Source organism: Alexandromys fortis, unplaced genomic scaffold (genome assembly GCF_014885135.2).
Source record: "Alexandromys fortis isolate MF-2015 unplaced genomic scaffold, M_Fortis_MF-2015_v1.1 scaffold_45, whole genome shotgun sequence".
Lineage (NCBI taxonomy): Eukaryota > Metazoa > Chordata > Mammalia > Rodentia > Cricetidae > Alexandromys > Alexandromys fortis.
In genome coordinates this window covers 6,718,505-6,740,849 of record NW_026067926.1, presented here as the reverse complement: position 1 = coordinate 6,740,849, position 22,345 = coordinate 6,718,505, and the positions used below count along the sequence as shown (strand labels likewise).

The following is a 22,345-nucleotide window of genomic DNA, read 5'->3' as shown; positions in this document are numbered from 1 at the left end:
CATATAGGAGGTGGCCAAGCAGTGGCTTTATTAAAGAGCTGGACATGCTGGCTCTCAATATTTGGGAGGCTGAAGCAGGAGGATTGCCATGAGTTAGAGGCCATCCTGGGGGGAGTGATTTCCAGGCCAGCTTGAACTATAGAGTGAGTTGCTGCCTTAAAGAAGGAGACACTGTCAGGCATGGAAGCGTTGGGAGTAAAGGGACTGTGGGATGTGATAGCGGGCATGGGTTCCATCTTGTGGAGCAGGCTTTAAGAAAGTGTACTCATGCCACATTGGCACTGGTGGGCATATAAGTCATTAATGTTGCTCTCAAGGTTTGCATCTAAGTGAGATGGTTGATACTCGTCTTCCCTGGTAGTATAGATAGAACCTTCTGGAACTATAAAAGCTAGCCACTTGGTTTTAAGGATGCAGTGGATAAGAACTTGGGCTTTGGGATCAGACCGCCCAGTTTAATATCCTAGCTAGGCCCACTCCCAAGCCTCAGTTTCCCCTCTTATTGAAGACGTGCATGCCAACTCTTCCTGCTGCTCATTATGTGTATCCTCACATGACACGGAGTGAGTGCTTGCCACAGTACCTGGCAGCTGGAGAGAGTGGCTCACTGTGATTGTGGCTGTCTCCTCCAGGCATGACCAGTTGGGAATGACTTCCAGACTGTTGGCCTCAGGCCCAGACTAGGCCCTGGGCTAGGTGTTTTCTTAGTGAATCCTAAAGCCAGTGGGTCACCTTGGCGTTCCCACACTCCCTACCAGGCCTTCCTGCCATCTGCCAATCCCATGTCACATGTTGCCCTTGTTTGTTCAACCAGTTGACTCCAATGACAGTCTGTACGGGGGAGACTCCAAGTTCCTGGCTGAGAACAGCAAGCTCTGCGAGGTGGTGATGGCTCAGATCCTGGAGCACCTGAAAATCCTGGCCAGGGACGAGGTGGGTACCTCCCCGCTCCACCTGCCACACGCTTTGGAGGCGGCTCAGCGGGGCCGGAACACTCCAGAGGGCAGGAGCATCGCAGGGCACATAGTGCTCCATTGTGGAAGGGAAACAAATCTGGATGAGTGGTGGTTCCCAGTCTTGGCCTTGGCTATTCTCTGCCTGCGCAGTACTTCCCCTACACCCATATTTCAGCTCACGCCAGCCTCTGGTACCCACAAGTCTTGCAGGTCCCCTTCCCCTCAATATTGTGTATCAATTAGTCACAAACAAGCAAACAAACAAAGGCTGCACACAGTAACACACACCTGTGATCTAGCAGCATTCAGAGACTAAGACATTAAGGTTACTGGTTATGTATCAAGGCCCTGGGTTTAATCCCTCGTGTAGTTTAAAACAGTGTGGTATAGAGACCTGTGATCCCAGCATTTAGGGTTAGAAGCAGGGAGATCAAGAGTTCAAGGTCGGCTTGCCTAATCCCAGCACAGGTGCAGAGGCTAGGAGATGAGGCCAGCCTGGTCTACAGAGCTACTTCCAGGTGAGTGGGGAGTGGGGGGGACGGGGCGGGGGGGGGGGGGTTCAAGGTCATTGTTTGCTACACTGAGAGTTTGAGGTCAGCCTAAGTAATCTGAGGCTGTATGGAAAATAAAATAGGTTTGCCAAGTGTGGTGGTACACACCTTTAATCCCAGCACTTGAAAGACAGAGGCGGATCGATCTCTGAGTTCAAGAGACAGCCAGAGCTACAGAAAGAGACCCTATTTAAAAAAAAAAAAATACTGAGAGATGGCTTGACACGTGTTCCTCTTTTAGAGGACCTGCGTTTTGGTCCCCAGCACTCACGTGGTGGCACATAGCCATCCATTTCAGGGGACCCAACACTTTCTGATGTACATACAAACATATAGGCAAAATAGTCATATGTAGATAAAATAAATACCTAAAAACATTATAAAAAATAAAGAAGGGAGGGGGGATACAGATGGCCTGCAATGTGAGCTGATGCCGAGTGGCTGAGTGTGACTGAACCTACTAGCCTCCATGTTTACAGTGCCTCTGTCAGTTCTCCAGCCAGACCCCCCCCCCCCCCACACACACACACACAAACCGGCTCACAGGTGCCTGCTGCTGGGAGCCCAGCACTTAAAGTATTCCTGTTTGTCCCATGCCCTCCTCTTGGGAACCACCCTGGTTCCAGGATTGTCCTGTAAGGTCACGTGAAGGATTGAGTTCTGCTTTAAGCAGGAGCTGGGAGAAACTGTTCGGGTGTAGAGTCCCTAGAGCTTCCTGGAAATGACAGTTCTCACAGGAAAAGAGCTTGCTCTCTGGCTCTCCCTCCCTCCCTCTCTGTCACTCTGTTTCTCTCTCTGGCTCTCTCTCTCTCTCTTCTATTAAAATCCTGTAGAGAGCCTGGGGTACGAGCCGATGCCCTTCCTTGAACACAGCTGCCGTTCTTTACTGTCTGCCAGTGTGCCTTCACATCCCTGACACATAAAACGATGCCGTGCCTTGAAAACCCAAATTGAGTGTTTTAGGGGAGTTCGATGAGGGAGGAAGAGCCCCCTCATTCTCAAGCTGGGTGGTGTTTTTGTTTTTTGAGACAAGGTTTCTCTGTGTAGCCCAGGCTATCCTGGAACTTGCATTATAGACCAGGCTGGCCTAGAACCCAGAGATTCGCCTGCCTCTGCCTCTTGAGTGCTGGGATTAATGGCGTGTGCCACCATGCCCAGCTGTTGGGTGTTATTCTGGCTACAAGTTTTGAGGTTGGGTATCTTCTTTGACCTGGGGCTTGCCGATACGGCTAAGCAGGCTGATCAGTGACCCTCAGGGACCCTTTCTCCCCACTGGAATTACAAGTGTGTGCCACCACCCACATTTTTATATGGGTCCTGGGGATCTGACAGAGGCCTTTGTGCTCACATAGAGCCCTTTACAAATCTGTGTCCTCAGCCTTTTTGGCCTTTCTCTCTCCTTGCTTGTCCCTGACTCTGGCCAGACCTTTATTCTATCTTTGAAGGGCTCCATCACTAGATTGGGCCTACCCAGACACCTGATTTCCATCAGCAATAGCCCTCCGAGCAGAACCTGCCTTACTGCACACGTAAAAATGCTGGAAAAGCTTACCCAGCATACATTGTGAATGTGCCAGCCCCAGAGATGTGACGTGTGAAGCAAAGGTGCTAGCATATGCTGAGTGTCTGGTGCCTGTTCGCTGCTGTGGACTAGAGCAGGCATGCAGGGCTGCCAGGCCTGGCCAGCATCCGATGACATCGAGTTCCATGGGCACCCTGAAACAGCAGGTGCCCACCTGTGGACATGGTTTCTCTGTGATCATCGTCTGCTCCCTGAGGAAGTGTGTTCTTTTACCTGAGCTGTTGCTGCACCACTGTTTCTTCCCTGTCGTATCTGTCAGTCAAAGCCAGTCACGTGGGTTAAATGTTTCTTTGGTTAGGTGCCTCGCAGGTCATGCAACAAAACCAGATTCCTGAAAGGCCTGGAGTCACAGTGTTGGGAGGCTTGTTCTTCTTTTCTTTTTTCCTTTTTTTTTTTTTTCAAATTTTTTATTTTCTCATTTAGCCTGATCTCCAACTTCCTATAGAGCTGAAGATGACTTAGGATTGGTCCCTCCCTCTGCCTCTACCTTAGAGCTGGGATTAGGCATGCACACCATGCCTTGCGGTAGGTGCTTCTTGTAGAAGCCAAATCTGGCCCAATTCAGGAGCGTAGTTGGTAGGATCAGCAGTAGTGACTACAGCATGCAGAAGCTGGAGCCACAGCTGAGAGCCACGTGGCAGCCTTCCAGCCTGACTTGTGCTTGAAGCGCAGCCTTTTCTCTGCTGTTAGGCCTCATTCCCCAACCCAGCGACTGTTGGGTCTCCCCTAACCATGGTGACGGCCCGGTGTGTAGCAGAGCTCAGAGCTTGTGGTGCCTCTGTCCTCATTCGCCATGTGTTGTGCATCTCACTGTCATTTCACAGGGGCAGGGTGGGCTCAGCAAACACATGGCAGAGTTGGCATAAGGACAATTACACTGAGCCCATCCAGTGTACCAGGCCACAGTCAGAGCTTCCCTTCTCTCTTCCAGGCCCTGAAGCGCCAGAGCTTGCTGGGCCTCTCCTTCTTCAATAGCATCCTGGCCCATGGGGACCTTCGTAACAACAAGCTGAACCAACTCTCTGTCAACCTGTGGCACCTGGCTCAGAGGCATGGCTGTGCAGACACAAGGACCATGGTAAGCACCAGGGCCCTTGCCAGCCCTCTGGCACTGACATTGATACAGCATCAGTAGCACCGCAAGCTGCCCCGTCACCCCTGAGCCAGACCCCTAAACTCTTTTGGGTGACTCCCTAGTGCTAGAAAGCATCCCCAGTCACTCACAGTAAAAACTACTTGCTTGAAAATGTCACCTACTTCTGATCACAGCCAAGTCTGATTCTTTTCCTCTGAGACAAAGTCTTAGGTAGCCCAAGCTATCCTTAAACTTGCTATATAGCCAAAGATGATCTTGAACTTCTGATCCTCCTTCCTCTAGCTAGTTTTTGTGGTACTGGGGAACATGGAAGCACTCTGCCAACTGAGCTTCATCCCCTGATCCCTGAGTCTGATTTTAGGAGTAAGTTACAATCTTACCCTTTTGCTTCTCAGAAGACACCCCATTTTCAGCTAGGCAAGGTAAGCTCACTTAGGGCCAATTCAGAAGAGGCTCCAGCCCCCAGGTAAGAGCCGTGAAGCCAAATACAAGATGGAGCTCTTTTTTCTAGGTGAAGACTCTGGACTACATCAAGAAGCGGAGCAAACAACCCGACATGCATCATTTGACGGAGCTGGCCCTGAGGCTCCCTCTGCAAACCAGGACCTGAGTACTTGCCCTTGGGGGCCCCAGTGCCATTGTCCTGGAAGACCTACTTGGCTGCCACTAACTCCTCCTGAAATTTAGTTTTTGTTATTTTTACTTTTATACAGATTGATTTAAAGCTTTTGCCTTCTGACAGCAGGTGGGGGGGGGTTGACAAAGCATTAAAATTCAGTCTTGTTCTTCAGATAGCAGCGTCTTAGTGTGTTTGCACAAGAGCATTGTGGGATATTTGTACACTGTATGAAGATGTATTGCTTTGATTGGTGTAATAAAGAGCCAGTTAAGTGGAACTTCTGAGGGCAGAGAGGACTCTGGGAAGAAGAAATGTGGAGTTGCTGGCCAGACGTGGAGGAAGGATGGGCAACACAGATAAAGGCAATGCCACGTGGCAGAATGTAGACGGATTTAAATGGGTTCATCTAAGTTATAAGAGCTAGTTGGGGAAAAGCCTACGCTCAGGCCAAACTTTCATAAATAATGAGTCCCTGTGTTGTTATTTTTGAGCTGGTGGCCCAAAGAAAATTCCAACTATCCAAGAAGCCTTCTGGTTCTTAGCCCCAGGGAGGGATCTGAGACTGGGAACCACTCAAGGGCACAGGGCTTCCTTTTCTGGAGGGTGTTTCCGCTGGCAGAAAGCAGACACAGTTGTACATCATACCTCCAGATTGGAGAGTGTCCTATAAAACCCCTTGGAGGACTAAGAAATGTCACATTGCCAGTTGACTCCTGACTCCAAGTCACATTTGGACTTCGAATACAGGAGAAAGGTCACATTTGGGGCTCCCTGTAATCCAGTACTTAACAGAGGGAGACGTGGAGGATGCCAAGTTTGAGGCCAGCCTGGGCAGTGCCCTTCCTGTAGCTGAGCCAATGTCCTGCAAGCCAGCTGCTCACTTCCGGCTCCTCCTGGAGAGCACATCCAGACTACACACTGCTGCACACTATGGCTGTGATTCTCAGCGAGTTTGCGCCTGCCCTTGATGGCTGGTGGCTTTGGGCTGTACTTCACTGTCACTGGCCAGCTGCCCCGACTGCTGATCTGGAACCCACTCCCTGTGAAAACGTATCCAAGCACAAGCTCAGCTGTGCTCCAGGCTAGCCTGCTTGCCCTGGTGGCACATACTCCAAGTCCCAGCTACTTAGGAAGTTGAGGCAGGATTGCCTGGAGCTAACCTGGGCAAAATACACAAACTCAAAACTATGTGCTTTAGGCATGGATTTTATTCATTTTTACTCTAAAACATTATACATGACTAACTTTAGAAAAGTACAAGTTAAAAATCATTTGCATATAAACTCATATGCTTACTTGTTATGAGGCTAGAGTTACTATTGTATATTTGGGGCCAATCTGACGACAGCCCCCACCACCCCAAGGAATTGAGAAAATTGTCTTAAAAAAAAAAAAAACCAACTAAACAAAATATCAGATGAGGCATGAGGCTGAGGATGTGGCTCAGCTGGTGGGATGCTGGCCAGGCGTGCACAAGCCCCACATAACCGGAGTGTGGTGGTATAGGCCTATAATCCTAGCACTCAGGAGGTAGAGACAGGAAGATCAATAGTTCAGTGTCCTCAGTTACAGGTTTGAGGCCAATATGGGATAAATGAGCCAGTCCCAAAAATAAGAATCAGATACTGAAGAATGTTTCTTGTGCTGTGAACAAACACCAGAACCAGAAAGTGCTGTGGTATCTGCCTCAAAGCTGCCCATATTGAAAGGCATCAGTTCCCAACATTGGCCCAGAAAATGCCCAGGGCTCCTGTGTTAACCCCAGGTTAGCCCTGCATTAGGCACACACACCACAGGAACTCTGAATCCTGTTGCTGACCTGGGCAGAAGTGTGGACTGGGGCAGCTTCCCTCCTGGTAGTGGCAGGCTGGTTTCTGAAAGCCCATCTCCATGGGATGGCATCTACTCCCATTAGGGAGGACATATGATGAGATTCTTAGGAAATGAAAAACAGGGACATTCCCATGTCCTAAGTTCCTGGTTATTGCTACTTTAACAAATTACATGCAGAGTAGCTTCTTGTGGTTTTTACCATCTGACAATTATTGGTCACAACTCACTGGTCCTCTGGGCTAGTTGCTAAGTTGCTTTGTGAGTGCTCTGGTGGAAGTTTACACAGCTCCTAAAGGCACCCGTGTTCTTGGCTTGGGGCCTTTTCCTTCCCAAGTGACTGTCCATGGCTTCCACGTCTCTTCCACACGAACCCTGTCACCTTCCAGTTAAGGGATTTTGTGAGGAGCCTACTCAGGTAATCCAAATCTTATTTCAAATTCATCTGACTAGAAATCTTAATTCCCTTCTGCCAAGGGTACTGGAACGGGGGAAGGACAGACGGCGTTCTGCCTGTCACAACCTGAGTAGCATGAAGCTTGCAGAGCTGAGTGCATACCCTCCTTTAGGCAACAGCTGTGTCTAATTGGGAGATACTTTTGTCAGTCAGGGTGTGGAAAGTAGCTCAGGACAGGGCCTTATATTTGGGTGACCATTGGCAGGTGACTAAGGACAAGGATATTGCTATAGAGTACCAGTAACTGGTGAGAAACGCCTGACAAACAGCCAAGTTCAAGGCCTGTGCTGGGTCACTGACCTCCCATGTTCACATGGGACATTATGCAGAAGACTCAAGTTCTGGAGAAGGTATAAGACATGGAGGTGGGGGTGGGGGATGATTCAAGCCACTACTGGTAGGACAGGAGCCTAGGTAACAGAAGCACAGCCCTCAGTGCCCACACTGTGAGTGGCAGAGACAAGGCTGGACTCGCAAGGAGGCCCACAGCCTTCTTTGCTTACAGACTCCAATTCTCTCTAGAGAAGGGTGAGCAATGGAGCACCCGAGTCAGCCTTCAGCACTGAGACGTGTGTAACAGGTAAGGAAAAGATCTGGATGACAGCTACCAAGGTGTATGTGGCATGAAATGACAACCCAGCTACCCTCTCCCACCCAGACATGGCCATGTGCAAGATATGATGCGCTAAGGCATGCTCAAACTGGAGTGTGACTACTGGAGTTACACAGCTGGTTCCCAGTACTGATCAAGGCCAGATTGGTCTAGAGCTGTGGTTCTCAACCTCTATCATGCTGTGATCCTTTGATACAATTGTTCCTCATGTTGTGATGACCCCCAACCAGAAAATTATTTTGTTGCTACTTCATATCTGTAACGTTGGTGTTAGGATTTATGACATAAACATGAGACCCACATAGAGGACATGGCCCACAGGTTGAGAACCACTGGTCTAGAGGCTGACTTAAACAGAATTCTGTCCTCTGAGAATGAAGGGCTCTTCTTTTTTGTACCTTGCGGTTGAATCTATGAAAGACCAAGTTCATCTGAGGGAGTGGCCTAAACAGGTCTTTGCTAACAGACAGACCTGTAGGATGTGTCATGGCCCATGCCAACGGGTCAGGACAGGGTGGAGAGAGGCAGCTGCTTCAGGCGGTCTCTCCACTGCTGCCCATGTGGCAGTATGGAACACCTCACCCTCTGTGGCTGGCCTGAGGGGCATCTCCCTTACCATAGGGCCTGATACAGGACCATCCACACAGAACTGAATGAAGCCATGAAGGTTTCCTAAGAGGCTGCTGAAGTTTCTTTGGCCATAAAAAGGGTTTTCTCCCAACTCCAGAATACCGTGGGGCAGCCTGGAATTGCCTTTGCCAGCTTCCCGACAGCTCAATTACACAACCGCTGAGGATGGAGGATGAAGGATGGAGGTCCCAGCTGAGCGTAGCATCAATCCCTCCACTCCCCACCCCTGCTAGGACTTCTGCCTAAGCGAGAGCAGGCCAGCAATGGGGTATCTGTGTGAAGTGCCACACCAAGAGACGGGAAAATGTCCTTATGTGAGTCTCAATGCCAGACTGCAAGGGCTGGTAGAAGAAAGTCCCATTGTGTGGCTCTCTGAAGCTGGAGCGTCCTGAAGCTTGCTGTGCAGTTCAGGTTGGGGATGGTGCCGGCAACAGATGAAGCACCTTCCTTCCCATTGGTCCTTACGTTTGACTTTACACAAGTGGTCTGTTAACTCACTGTTGAGGATCTCACATGGGTCCACATGTAGGTTACCTGCTGTCCAAAATGCCGTGTTTGACATTCAATCCATGTGCAGAAACATCAAATCCAAGCACTGCACTCAGACGGAAGGACGACAGCTGGAAAGCCTCCAGCTCAGAGGTCTATCTCCACAGAGGAGAAACAAATTTGTTGGTCCCCATGGAAGACATGGCATAACACTTGCTTTCTTCATTCACTGATCACCGAGTGAAGCTGTGTGATGTACTCTTGATGGCACTTAGCGGAGGTGACCCTGGGCATTTTATTACTTTATCCCTGAACTTAAGAGGTGATGAAAATAGCACCCATTCCATAATTAGGTTTAAATACATCAATGCAAGGAAAACACCTTAGTCAGGGCCCTGCACATGCCAACAACTGCTAGCTACTATTACTTAAAACACTTTCACCCAAGGAGGTGGAAGGTTTAGAACAGAAAATAGGAGGTTTAGCCACTGGTACTGGTTCCTGACATAAGCAGCTTCCACCTGCTCGTCCAAAACTCAACACGAGTGGTCCTCAATGTCCTCAGGTGACTGATCCAAGCCAGCTTAGCAGATGGAAAACTGATCAAGAAATGCAGTTTTAGGAACAGGGCAATAAAGTTTAATCTTGCAACTTAATAGACTTGGAGGCGTTCCGGTCAATGTAGAAGACCTTGCGAGCCTCAGAGGAGAAGCCCAGGCCAGCCCCACGGCTGTACTTCCAGCTCATGGCCCGGTCATAGTCCTGCTGCAGATTCTGCTGGAGTGTGTCTGAAGACTTCTTGTCCAGGGCCATGTTGTGCCTGCTAGTCATGCTGGGAGGGCGGCTGAATGACGGGGACAGATGCTTAAAGCCACCCATAAGCTTCAGGAATTTCAGCTTCTGTTCTTCATTTTCAAAGCCAGCAGTGTCCCACTGACCAAACTGGGTTCCCTGAGTAGAGAGTAAAGGCTGTCATTGCCCTTGAAGACAAACACCTCCTCTCCCTCAGCCAAACAATGGACTGTTTCATCCATCCCAATGAGTCCTAATGCTTAATGGGAGTGATGTGTCCAGAAGGACCAGCCCGAGAGCCCACCACTGGCTTCTCACAAGGGCATCACTGCACACCAAGCTAATTTGAGCTCTACTCTTTCTCCCAACACATGGCGACAGCGAGAAACTTCACCTCACTTCATGTATCACACACAATACCTCAAAACACAAGCACACCTCACCTGACTCTGTAACACTTCCCAACCTTTCCACAGCCCACCTTGTGTTTTCTGTGTGTGTTCATACACAATGTATGTGCACACATGTGGAGGTCAGAGGATAATCTCAGGTTGGTCCTTGTCTTCTACCTTGAGACAAAATCTCTATTGATTTTTCTGCTGCATATGCTTGGCTGGCTCTGAGCTTCCAGAGATTCTCCTGTATTGCCTATATTATGTAGTGAGCCTCTGATTTTAAGTATCCATTCTGAGAGGGAAGCTTATAACACCCAGGAAGTAAACTCATAAGTCTCAGACAGTCCTTGGAACTTAGCAGATCACAAGGCCCTTTCCTCCTCAAGGTCGCATGAGCAGGAAGGACTGCAGACCAGCTGAGCAGCCTGCAAGTTGTGCACAGAACTCCAGAGTTTCAGCTTTCATGAGCTGTCACTCATGCTGAGGAGACTTCTGGCAAAGCAGCCACCCTTCAGCTATTCATACTCTTCTAAGTAACACCTCACCCATACTCCTGCAACCCCAATAAACTAGTTTATTCAGTTTTGGTGGTATCATTACTTTGGTCTGACATTAACTCCCTATCTGGGGTAAGCAGATGTTTGGTTGTACATCCAATAGATCAGTGTCATACAACAGACTCCCAGCACCTCACAGGAGTGCTGACATCACAGACACTTGTGTGTCTGGCTTTCAAGGGACTTGTGGGGATTCAAACTTAGATCCTCATGCTTGCTTGAGTGGCAAGTACTTTCAGCACCAAGCCATCTCCCTCACCCCTTTCTCCACCTTGTAGCACAGAGCACATCATAACCCTTCCCTCAGTCTCAACACAGCAAAGCTGCCCCACACCACAGCACTCACCAGCCAGGTACTCCAGACAAGAGTAAGGTCAGGACCCACCAGTACACAGAAGGCCCTGTGCTAGAAAACCCACTCCACCTCAGGTCTGCAAGATGGGCAAGAAGCCCAAGTCCCCAAGACTGTGACGCTGAAGTTAAGGCAGCGTGGGATAAAGCCCCACCTGTGTGATCCAGTCACAACCACTCTCCCTAAGCCTCAAAGCCCTCTTCTAATGGGCTAACACCCTCACACCAGCACCAGAGAGCAGAGTCAGGCCTTATGCCAAAGCCACAGCACACATTTTTCACCATATCGTAGGTCCACAGTGAAGAACTTCTCACCACCTGACTGCTGACCTCCACATGGCCCAAGAGCCAAATGCCAACCTAGCACTCATTTCTAAGTTGGTGTTGGGAGACAATCAGAACAGGCATCACTACAGCTGTCCTAGATGAACTGGTGACATTCTCTCAGCCTCATGTGACCCACGTAAGTGTGGCTTCTTAGACTGCAGTTTCTAAGGCAGATGCTGCCTGGGACACCAGTTAGATCCAAGCCCAGGGCTGACTGGGCCTGCCAGTCTGGAATCCCCATCAATGCAATAGAATTTCCACAAGCAGGTGACCAAGGACACCCAGAATACCTCTGGCTGGCTCCAGGACCCATGCTCTGGCAGCCAGATTACGAGAATGGTGCCTGGAGCACTGGTTGAGTGATGTGACCCTGTCTCGTTCTATTTATTCAATTTGCTGTCCTATCAGCTCTGCTCAGCCTAAGAGGTAAGAAAGAAAACACACAACAAAACTCCAGGGCTAGAGATGCGGCTCAGTTGGTAAAGTACCTGCCTAGCGTGTATAAAGCCCTGGGTTCTATCTCTGGCAGTATATAAACCAGGCCTAGTGTGCATGCACTTGGGAGGTACAGGCAGGAAGATTAGGAGTTCAAGTTCATACTTGCCTACACAGTCTTTTTTTTTTTTTTTATTTAGCTAATTCTTTCTTTTTTTTTTTAATTTATTAAAGATTTCTGTCTCTTCACCACCTCCGCCTCCCCTTTCCCTCCCCCTCCCCCAATCAAGTCCCCCCCCCCCATCAGCCCAAAGAGCAATCAGGGTTCTCTGCCCTGTGGGAAGTCCAAGGACCACCCTCCTCCATCCAGGTCTAGTAAGGTGAGCATCCAGACTGCCTAGGCTCCCACAAAGCCAATACGTGCAGTAGGCTCAAAAACCCATTGCCATTGAGGTCTCAGTAGCCCTCATTGTCCGCTATGTTCAATGAGACCTGTTTTAACCCAGGCTTTTTCAGACCCAGGCCAGCTGGCCTTGGTGAGTTCCCCATAGAACATCACCATTGTCTCAGTGTGTGGGTGCACCCCTCGCGGTCCTGAGTTCCTTGCTCGCCTACAGTCTTTGTATGAGGCTACATGAGACCCTATCTAAGCAAACAAAAAGACCTACTCCATCCCCTCTGCCCATCCCCTGAGGCCATAATAGGAGCCCATTTAATAGAAGTGGAAACTGAGGTTCTCCAAGGAGAAGACACAAGCCTAGAGAGTGGCAGTCAGTAACTGGCCTCAGGCCTCGCATCCAGATCAACGCTGTCTGTTAAGCAGGAGGCTAAGGACAAAGCAGGCCCTACCCCTAGGTGTGGTCCTTCCCTCTCTCCTCCCAAATTTACTGAGTACCAAGTCCATGGCCACACCTCCCAAACACATCACAAAACTTTCTGTGCTACCTCCTATTCCCCTTTCTGTACCTAAACTCCACAGTGGCCCCTTGGGTCACTGCCCAGTAAAAATGTCCCCATGGTCCTGGAGTGAACTGGAGTGACACATTAGCTAGTTCCTGCTACCCTGTCACCAGTCTAAGTCCACTCCCACTTCTGGGCCCTGCACGCTAAGGACAGGTACCACCACTCTCCGGGTCTTAAGATAGGTGCCACCTGCTCCGAGAAGCCTTCCTCCTAGTCATCTAGGACAGCATACAAACCCTCCTCCACACTCACCCCCTCTAGGCCCTAGACCAATAGTTTTCAACCTTCCTCATGTTGTGATCACCCCAACCATAAAATTCTTTTTGTTGCTATTCCATAACTGTAATTTTGCTACTGTTAAGAATTGCAATACAGCCAGGTGGCGGTGGCACATGCCTTTAGTCCCAGCTACAGAGAAACTGTCTCAAAAAAAGAAAAAAAAAAAAAAAAAAAAAAAAAAAAAAAAAAAAGAAAAGAAAAAGAATTGTAATACAGCCGGGCAGTGGAGGCAGAGGCAGGTGGATCTCTGTGAGTTTGAGGTCAGCCTAGTCTATAAAGTGAGTTTCAGGACAGCCAGGGCTGTTAAACAGAGAAACCCTGTCTAGAAAAACTAAAAAGAATCATAATGTAAAATATCTGTTTTCCAATGGTCCTGTGAAACAGTCATTTGACCCTCACGGGGATTGTGACCTGTCACAGGTTGAGAGCCACTGCACTAGACAGGCTGACGAGGGTCCTGTGTACCTGCACACCCAGCACAGGCAGGATACCAGCTAGGCGCTGAGGTTCGGCAGCTGACTGAAGGCAGACATGTGATGCTATGGCCAGGCCCAACAACCTATGTATCCATGGCCCTCATATTTTCTCCCACCTGGCTTACCTTCTCAGAGAGGGTCTTGGACATTTTCCAAATCTTGGAAAGACTTAAGGGTCTTGAGTCTTAGAGGCCTGGCCCCCACTTCCATATTTCCTGCATGCCCTTAGCACCCTCCATGGGCACTTCTCACAGCTACAAAGAGCCCCTTCTCATCCCGTCATCTACAACAGGACAGGAAGCCTAGGTGGCACGTCTCAGCGGTGAGCTCCCTAGCAGGGAGACCAGCACCTTCAGAGGAAGTGCAGCTGGCTCAGACCAATTCTGTGCCTGGGCACCTTAGGTTCTAGATGTCAATTCCACCACAGTAAACCCACCGTCCACTTCTTGGGTTCTGAAGCCTCTGTCTTGCCCGACTCACGATCAATCTCCTCTTGCAAGGCCTTCCGCCTCACCTATACAGGACAAAAGAGGGTGATGAGACCCAGAATCTTTTCTTTTTTTTAAACATTTTATGGTTTATTTAACTTTGATTTTATGTGCATTGGTGTGAAGGTATGAAGTGTCAGATCCTCTGGAACTGGATCTTCAGACAGTTGTGAGCTGCCATGTGGGTGCTGGGAATTGAACCCGGGTCCTCTGGAAGAGCAGTCAGTGCTCTTAACCACTGAGCCATCTCTCCAGCCCCCGAGACCCAGAATCTTAATGCTGCACAGAGGTAGGGCAGAGGTGCGGGGTGGCAGTTCAAGAACTTCACTCTGCTACCAAGCATACAGGACACTCTGGTTGATAGCTGGCCCCTGAGCCTGAAACACTTGTCTTGGGCACAATTTCTTGAGAAGTGATTTTCTTGTAACAGAGAGTCATCCCTTTACCAGGAGAACATTCTATAACAGTGATGTTTTGAAACTTGTCCACACTGTAATGCCCAGGCCCTGTCTTGGGCATACATATTGTGTATACTGAAGTCAACTTCCACAAGGAAAGCACTGCTTTCTAGAAATATGACAGACACGAGCTGGAATCCCAACAATGCTCCTAACCAGCTGTGCAGCCTTGCAAACCTCACCTAACCTTTCTGATCACTGGATTATTCATCTGCAGAAGTGGAAAAGCTCCAGAAGCTTGTGGTTGGGGAAGAAACAGCAGCATCTGTAGCAAGAGAACTGGGCACTCTCAGGCTAGGCCAGCTCAGGGTCCTGCTCTGCCAGCACCCAGCAGCCCACGGTGCACTGGGCACTCTCGGGCTAGGCCAGCTCAGGGTCTCTGCCAGCACCTTGCCAAGGATTTAGCTCTAACTTATTCTCCTTCAGGACTTTGAAATGAAGGGACCTTTCACACAATTCTAAACACAAAATGTACAAGAGCTGCTGTAGAGGAGAAACCTGGGAAGAGGGTAACAGGTGAGTGATCACCAAGACAGAGCAGTGAGTAGATAGATCTGCATGACTCCCCCCTTCTCAGTCACAGAGTGAGCACTCAGGAGTTCAGGCACGACAGTGAGTGTGAGAACTCCAGCTGTTGTCCTCTCAGAAATGTGCTATCTTCCCATTTTAGACACAAGCAACTTTCAGTATCTATGGGAAAACAAGAGACTCAAGGGCCACCCCAAAAGCTTCAGGGACTACATTTAGTAGGCACAGAGAACTACAAAGTCCAAGAGCTCTGCACAGTGCTGGGTGGCTGGGGCTGCTCAGCATTTGGCTGTCTTAGGGGACTAAGGACACCCAAAAGCAGCAAGGGACAGGGCTTGGGAGAATTGAGACCCCATGGTCAGGCCCTCTGCCTGGTGTCCTGGGCCATTATAGCATCCCTGGGCCTGCAGTGAGGTTAGGAACTGCCTGGAGGCCAGTGGTTCAGGCCTGCCCAGGAGAGATGCTCCAGCAGCATCCTTCCTCTGGTCCTCCCCTTAGATACAGCAAGCATCACTCTGTTACAAGTGCAGTTCCCCGATCACAGCACTACAGCAGGTTTGGCTCATCACCATCTCTTCTGAGTGGCTCTCCTCAGACCCCACCCACTTCTAAACACAGCCTCCATCTTCCTTTCTTTCCTAAGGTGGAGATGATGACCTGAGAGGCAGGATTAGCCAATCTGACATAGTGCTGCCTCCTTCCAATACACCCTCCCCTTGGCTTCCACAGCTGCCTGGAAGGACCCATGCTGATCCACAGAAGAGAAAGGTCAGCAGCCAGTAAACCACAGACTAACACCAGGCCCCCACAGCTCCTCAATCCTGTCAGGCCAAAGAGTCAAGGGACATAAAAACGGCCCGTCTCCACAAAGTCTAAATCCCTCACAGGAACCTGCATGTGACAGAGTGGAAACTAGTCTCTCTCAAGCTCCTGAACTTATTCATGGAGACAACCCATGGGTGTGGCTGGGTGCATGTACCTGCTCTAGCTACAGACAGGGTCATAGGACCTCCGTCTTCCTGGCAGCCTGCAATGGGTTACATGGGAGGGCCTATCAGGACCCTTAGAAATAGTCACAGCAGTTTTGGCATCCCCTAGCTAGAGGTACAGAAGGGTATGAGTTCACCTGCCCCTAGAGGTGTGCCATGGAATCAGCCAAAAGGCCTTCAGAGATCCTAGTCCCTCTGAGCCCAAGAACTTGTAGCCTGATGTGTGCTGAGGGTTCCTAGGGGGTGACAAGAGGTAAAGCGGGGGGCACGGGACAGGCTGGGCCATACCTGATCTATGCAAGCCTCATCCATGTTGCCTTTCTTTTCCAGTACCACCTCCAGGTCCGACTCCTGCAGGAAAGTCAGATATTAACTCAGGCAAGCCCCAGCAGCCCTCTGAGTAAAGTCACACGATCTAGGAAAGAGGAGAAAGCACAGCAGCACTAGCGTCTGCCACCAAGACAGAACCTCAGTCGACAAGGCCTTGCCCACTTTCCCTTTCATGCATCTCCCCAGCAAATGGTGCCATGAACTCAGATGACAGACGAAGAAGCAGAGGCTCAGAGAGGTAAAGGGATTTAGAACCAGATCACACCCTGAAGCAGTGACAGGCCAACTCCAATTCAGCTCTCCTGACTCAAGGCTGATGGCCCAGCAGGGGTCTCCCCAGCTATTTTTATCCAAGTCCTAGGGATATCCTCTAATTGCAAGTCAGGCCCGGGGCAGTACCCGGTCTACCACGAATGACAACTGCCAACAGCTTTTGCATTCTTTCTTCAGAATGCTGTACATGGCCCCACTGCCACGTATGTGTATATGGGATGACTGGGTGTGTGTGTGCGCGTGTGCACATGCGTGCACAAGTGCACTTTCTTTACCCCTCCTTGCACTATTACTGGCCTGTGTGACTCAGGAAACTTTGTGGGCTGTCTGGGAGATGTGAGGCAGAGGGGATACCTTACCTGATCTCTTCAGGGAAAGTGATCCTAAAATCAAATGGAACTAGCTTTAAACCTCTGGGTTCCCTAACCCTGAAGTTTGTGTGTTCCATGTCCATGGGTACATTCAGTTGGAGGCAATCAGCGTTGTCTTCTGTCATTCTCTTATCATTGCCTTGAGATGGGGTCTCCCAAAGAACCAGAAGCTAGTTCTTGGAACCTCCCTTCCCACTAGTGCTGAAATCACAGGCATATACTGCCATGCACAGCTTTTAGGTGGCTACTGGGGATTTGAACTCAGGTCCCAGTGGTTACAGAGCAAGCACTCTTACCCACTAACCATCTCCCTAGCTCTGAGTTTCTGAATAAAGAAGAGCATGTCTGATTGACCTAAGTTTACTTACCCAGGACCCACATAATAAAGGAGAGAATGGTCTTCCTCAAATTGTCTTCTGACTCGCACAATCAAGCCATGTGTGGTCAGAGAGAGCCTAATGCATGAAGACAAAGCTGGGAGGCCAGCAACCAGAAGCCCTCTGCAGGCCCCAACATGGGACTATCCCTGTCATCCCAACCCCATCTGGAAAAGAAGATGAAGATCAGCAACATCTTCCTGACAGCCCTGTCTCCCAAGGTGCTCCTCACTCAGGAAATGGCCATCAGCAACTGTAGGAGGGAGGGCCACTGGGCAATGACTGGCAGAGCTAGAGAAGCCAGAGCTTGCTCCCATTGAAGACAGTCACTTCTTGGGCTGCTGAGACAATGGAAAATGGCTTTTCGGAAAGGACACACTGGCATCTCCTGAACCAGAAGCAACACTGTCTGGGTGTGTCACCCAACTCTACCTGGCCCCAACTGGGTGACCTCAGACAAATTCTTCAGCCTCACGCTGTCCTTATCTGTAAGCTAGAGAGAAGCAGGATGGTTTCTCCATCGGACTTGTGGGTGAAGTTGAGAGCTACAGACTATAGCTGCAGATACCAGGCTATCTCAAACTATCAGTTTTGGAGGTAGCCAGCAAGTGAAAAGAACACAAGCCATAAGACAGTCATGTAAAAACACACTCCATTTATGGATGGCGAAGGACAACTGTACTTCTTACTAGAGATGCTGCAGGAGCCCCGGGATCCACTGTACTTGAAAACAGATAATTCCTATCCTTTTCTAGCATATATTCACACACACACAGTGAGGGGTTCCGTTAGCTAAATGCACAAGTGCCCATGCTGACGTGTCTATAGGTACTCACATGGCAACCCCACCAAGTCCCAAGGAATCCTACCTCTTCTTCCTCCTGCCAGCGATCTTTCTTTACTCCACTGTCTTTCCTCTTCTTTTTCTTCCTTTTCACAGCCAGCCCTTCACTGTCTGGCTGGTCCACCTTTTTCTTGGATTTCACTTTCTTCTTCCCAGGGGACTTTGGGCTGTCTATTGGGATGTAGTCCAAAGCTTCGCTTTTGAGTGACTTCTTACTTCCTTTCTTCAGGCTGCTCTCTACAGAGACCTTGGAGTGGATTGGGAGGATGTCTCCCTCTTGGTGTGTCTTCTTCTTCTTTTTCTTTGTGCTGTGCTCTCTGGGGCTCCCCTGCTTCCTTTTCTGCCCCAAGGCCGCCTGCTCCTCACCCTCTGTCTCCCCTGAGCATGGGCACAGAGCATCCCCAGCCTCACAGAACCACGAGTCCTGGGGAGGACAGGCCTCAATGTCCAGAACCTTTTTTTCCTTCCTGTGTTTTTTGGCCTTCTTACTGGTTTTGCTTACTTCCTCAGCACGCTTGGGGTCTGGGGAGGTCTTCAGCACTGAGCCTTGGGAGGTGGCTGGTGGTAAGGACTTCCCCCTCTTCTTTTTCTTCTCTCCGCTGAGGCATTCTGCTGACTGCTCACGAACCTGCCTTCTAGGGCTGGGGGACTTTTTCCATCCTCTCTGTGTGGCCTCAGACTCCAGGTGCTCCTCCAAGTGAGCACTAGGGTACTTTTTCTTCTTCTTTCTCTTGCCCAGTGATGTCTCAGGGTCCTGTCCTTCACCCACATTGTTGGAGGGGGATGTGACTCTTGGAGGAGAAACATCGACAAAATAGACTGAGTATTGAGTCTCTGGTTCTGTGACCTCTGTAACCATCGTCTTCTTTCTCTTCTTCTTCTTTTTCTTCTTCTCTGGGAGCCGGGGGCCCAGGTCTACTTTCTGAGTCTTGGTGACCATTCCTGAGGAGAAGAACAGAAATAATGCCATTTATCATTTTACCCAGTCCCAGGCTGTGGTTCTGAAGCTCTTTATAGTGTTTCTCTGAGTGGGCAGCTTGACGTGCGAGGAGATGGGGAAAACAGTCCCCATTCACTGGGAACAGGAGGAAAGACATTTAAATGGCAGGAAGTATAAATCCAGATAGCCCTTTGTTCAAAGCCAAACTACTCACTCAACTTGACTCTGATCACTTAACCTCTCTGAATGTCAGTTGCCTTTTCTGGGAGGAAATAACACATCCATCCTGGAAGAGGTGCTGGAGAAACTACAGAAAAGAGCACTGGTGAGACCTTGTCTACCATCTTCCTGAAACCACCAGACCTAAATTCAACAGATCTTTACCAAGTGGCTACCCAAGGCAGCACTGCAGGACCCAACTGTGATCAAGCCTTTGGCTGGCCCCAACAGCTTCCCTTTTACCAGATGAAGTAGAAATTCCATACAGCCTTCCTCACTGACTCCCATCAGACCCCAAATGTGACCAAGTTAAGTCAACCCCTTCCTCTGGCTGATCTAAATAGTGCTACAACACTAGATAGGATGAATCCCTTGTCCCTCAACTTTTATCATCCCAAGCTACCTAAACAACATGGCATAGTGAGACAAGCCTCAGCCAGGACTCCAAACACTTGTGTCCAACGGAAACACTGGTATTCTCCTTCTTGCCTGATAGCATCTGCTTCTCTGGACCTCAGTTTTACCCTCCATATAAAGGCTGAACCAGAAGGTACTCAACTGGGGGCTGCCTCAGTCTGCAAGCCTGTTTCACTTCTTCAATTTCAAAGTGATTGCTGAGAATTAATGAGTGGCAATAACACTTAGAAACCATGATTACCTAGCTTTCCTCAGGAAAATGGAAGTACTTATGACAAGCGGTTAGAGGCCTCAATATATGGCTTTCACTACAGTCACCAGTCTGGTTCTTGCTACTCCTGGACTAAAGGGAACTTAGAGACAAAACACCAGAAGATTCTAAGGGGGAGGTGAAAATTAGGAGACCAGGAGCAACTCCATCCTGCAGCACTCCTTGGCTTTGAGCTCACAGGCCCCACACAGGACTCAGGTCATTCTTGGCAGCCTCAATGATCTAGGCCAAGCCTGAGCTATATAGTTCATGTCCATTCACACCTTGCTCTAGGGTTATGTGGACATTTCTGGTAATAGCTAAAGCCATGCATTCATTCCTATCTACCCTATCGCCCGATGTATTCCTGGAGCTGCTCAGGTTGTTTTTCCAGAGCAGGTTGTCCATACTTACTACAGGACCACTAATGATTCAGAGATGAATGCTATCAACACCAGTCATCAAAGCAGGCAGGCGGGGAAAGACACAGGTGCTAAGAGGAAGGGCAGGCCAAGCGTGACAGCAAGTATGCAAGCAATCCAAAGCTTGGAAAGTTTGGGAAGGCAGAGGCAGAGCCTGGAAAAAACACAAGTTAGAAGCCAGCTTGGTCTACAAAATGTGTGCCAGGCCAGCCAGGGGTGCATAGGAAGCTAACACAACCCTCTCTCCCTCCAGCAAGGACCAAAGGCAGCAAGATAGCTTGTTTTTTGTTTGTTTGGGTTTTTTTTTTTTTTTTTTTTTTTTGAGACAGGGTTTCTCTGTAGCTTTGGAGCCTGTCCTGGAACTAGGCTCTTGTAGACCAGGTTAGCCTCGGACTCAAGAGATCCACCTGCCTCTGCCTCCTGAGTGCTGGGATTAAAGGCGTGTGCCACCACTGCCTGGCAGTAAGATAGCTTGTTAAAGTTTAGGGTTAGGAAGGTCACATAACATGCTTATCTTATAGATAGGGTATCAACTGTTGTGATAAAACACAGGACCAACAACAACTTGCAGAGGGGGTGTAGGTCATCTTACACTTTTAGGTAACAGTCCATCACCGAGGGGAGTAAGGGCAGGAAGGAAAGAACTCATACAGATGCCATGGAGGAACGCTGCTTGCTGGTTTGCTCCTCGTGGCTAACTCAGCCTGCTTTCTCAGACAACTCAAGACCACCTCCCAGGAGTGGCATTACTCACAGTGGGCTGGACCTTCCCACATCAATTATTAATCAAGAAAATGCCCCCACAGACTTGCCTATAGATCAACGTTATGGAGGTATTTCCTCAGCTCTGAATTCCTCTTCCCAAATGACGCTAGCTGACCTCCAACTAACCATGACAGTGTCCAGTTGTCAAGAAAATTTTTGTTCGAGGCCAGCCAGCCTGGTCTACAAGGCTAGTTCCAGGACAGGCACCAAAGCTACAGAGAAACCCTGTCTCGAAAAACCAAAAAAAGAAAAAAAAAAGAAAAAATTTGAACATGGTTCTCTAGCTTGGGCAATAATAGGATGGCGGTGTCAACCCTTTAGACTAAAGTGGAGGGTGATCCGGCAGCCAGCTGCCTCAGACAGAAGCCTTGAAAGTGCCACCGACCGGTGTATGTCCAGGTAGGAGGCAAAGGTGTGACTCTGGCCAACATGGATGACATGAACAGGACTGCAATGATGGTAATTAAGAAGGAAACAGATTGGGCCTCAAGACATACCGACTTTTAGAGGACAAGGGAAGGGGGTTCACACGGGAGAGGAAGATACTTGTCCCAAAAGGGCGGTGTCAAACAAGACCAGGATGCTACAGGACTGGGGGTGGTGGTCAAGAGAGAAGGCTGGAAGAAAAAAGTCCCAGGAATCAGCTTAATCCACTTTTAGCTCTGCCCCTGGGCACTCTGCAGCATCCTGCTTTCCAGTACGGTAACTGTTCCGGGCATCCACTCTCGACAGAAGTGGAAACGAATCTACACTGCATCACCTAGGAACACATGCTTTCTTCAAAAGCGCTGTTTTGGATAAACTTGGCTACGCCGGCCTGGTCTACAACTCCAGCCTCAGCAGCCCGCGCGCTGGAATTATAGACGTGGGCTATTACGCAGGCTCTTAAGGCACTTTGAAATTCCCGCAGTAGCCTCAGGCAGAGTTGGTGTGACCGCCCCCGCAAACATCATAGGCCTCGGAGACGTTAAATCACTAGGTCTCAAAGTCAGCAAGGGGCAAAACACGGATTCGAACTCAGAGGAGCGTGTGCTGTCCTCACGAACCACAGACTGCTAGCTAGGGTCATCCCCAGGCCGACTTCAAGATGGGAGGACTTCGGGAAGAAACCGAGGGCTGCGGACAGGTTTGGAAGTGTCTTATCTTTGTTCTTCTTCTCTCACGGTGCAGGACCCACCAAGCCGCTCGTCCGCGCCACCCAAACTCACCTGGTGCACCCGCAGGCCAAGCGACCCCACGTGAGCGCCCGCGCCGCTGCGACCCGGAAGTCATTTTT

The 22,345-nt window shown here is 49.6% G+C and overlaps 2 protein-coding genes across 2 annotated transcripts in view; one reads left to right on the top strand and one right to left on the bottom strand.

Annotated features, from left to right (window-relative positions):
* The window catches only part of Vps35l (VPS35 endosomal protein sorting factor like), a 105,749-nt gene extending 100,774 nt beyond the window's left edge, over positions 1-4,975 (top strand). The window contains exons 29-31 of the mRNA XM_050143380.1: positions 815-933; positions 4,021-4,167; positions 4,697-4,975. Of these exons, the coding sequence (XP_049999337.1) occupies positions 815-933; positions 4,021-4,167; positions 4,697-4,795 (365 nt within the window). The 3' untranslated portion in view covers positions 4,796-4,975. The remainder of the gene's footprint in view (positions 1-814; positions 934-4,020; positions 4,168-4,696) is intronic.
* Positions 4,976-5,992: 1,017 nt separating this feature from the next.
* Knop1 (lysine rich nucleolar protein 1) lies at positions 5,993-22,340 on the bottom strand. Its single transcript, XM_050143381.1, has 5 exons — positions 22,278-22,340; positions 18,082-18,998; positions 16,150-16,212; positions 13,835-13,912; positions 5,993-9,774 (listed from the first exon to the last, which is right to left on the bottom strand). Exons 2-5 carry the CDS (start codon positions 18,994-18,996, stop codon positions 9,463-9,465), a joined length of 1,368 nt encoding a protein of 455 aa, XP_049999338.1. The 5' UTR covers positions 18,997-18,998; positions 22,278-22,340; the 3' UTR covers positions 5,993-9,462.
* Positions 22,341-22,345: the final 5 nt, after the last annotated feature.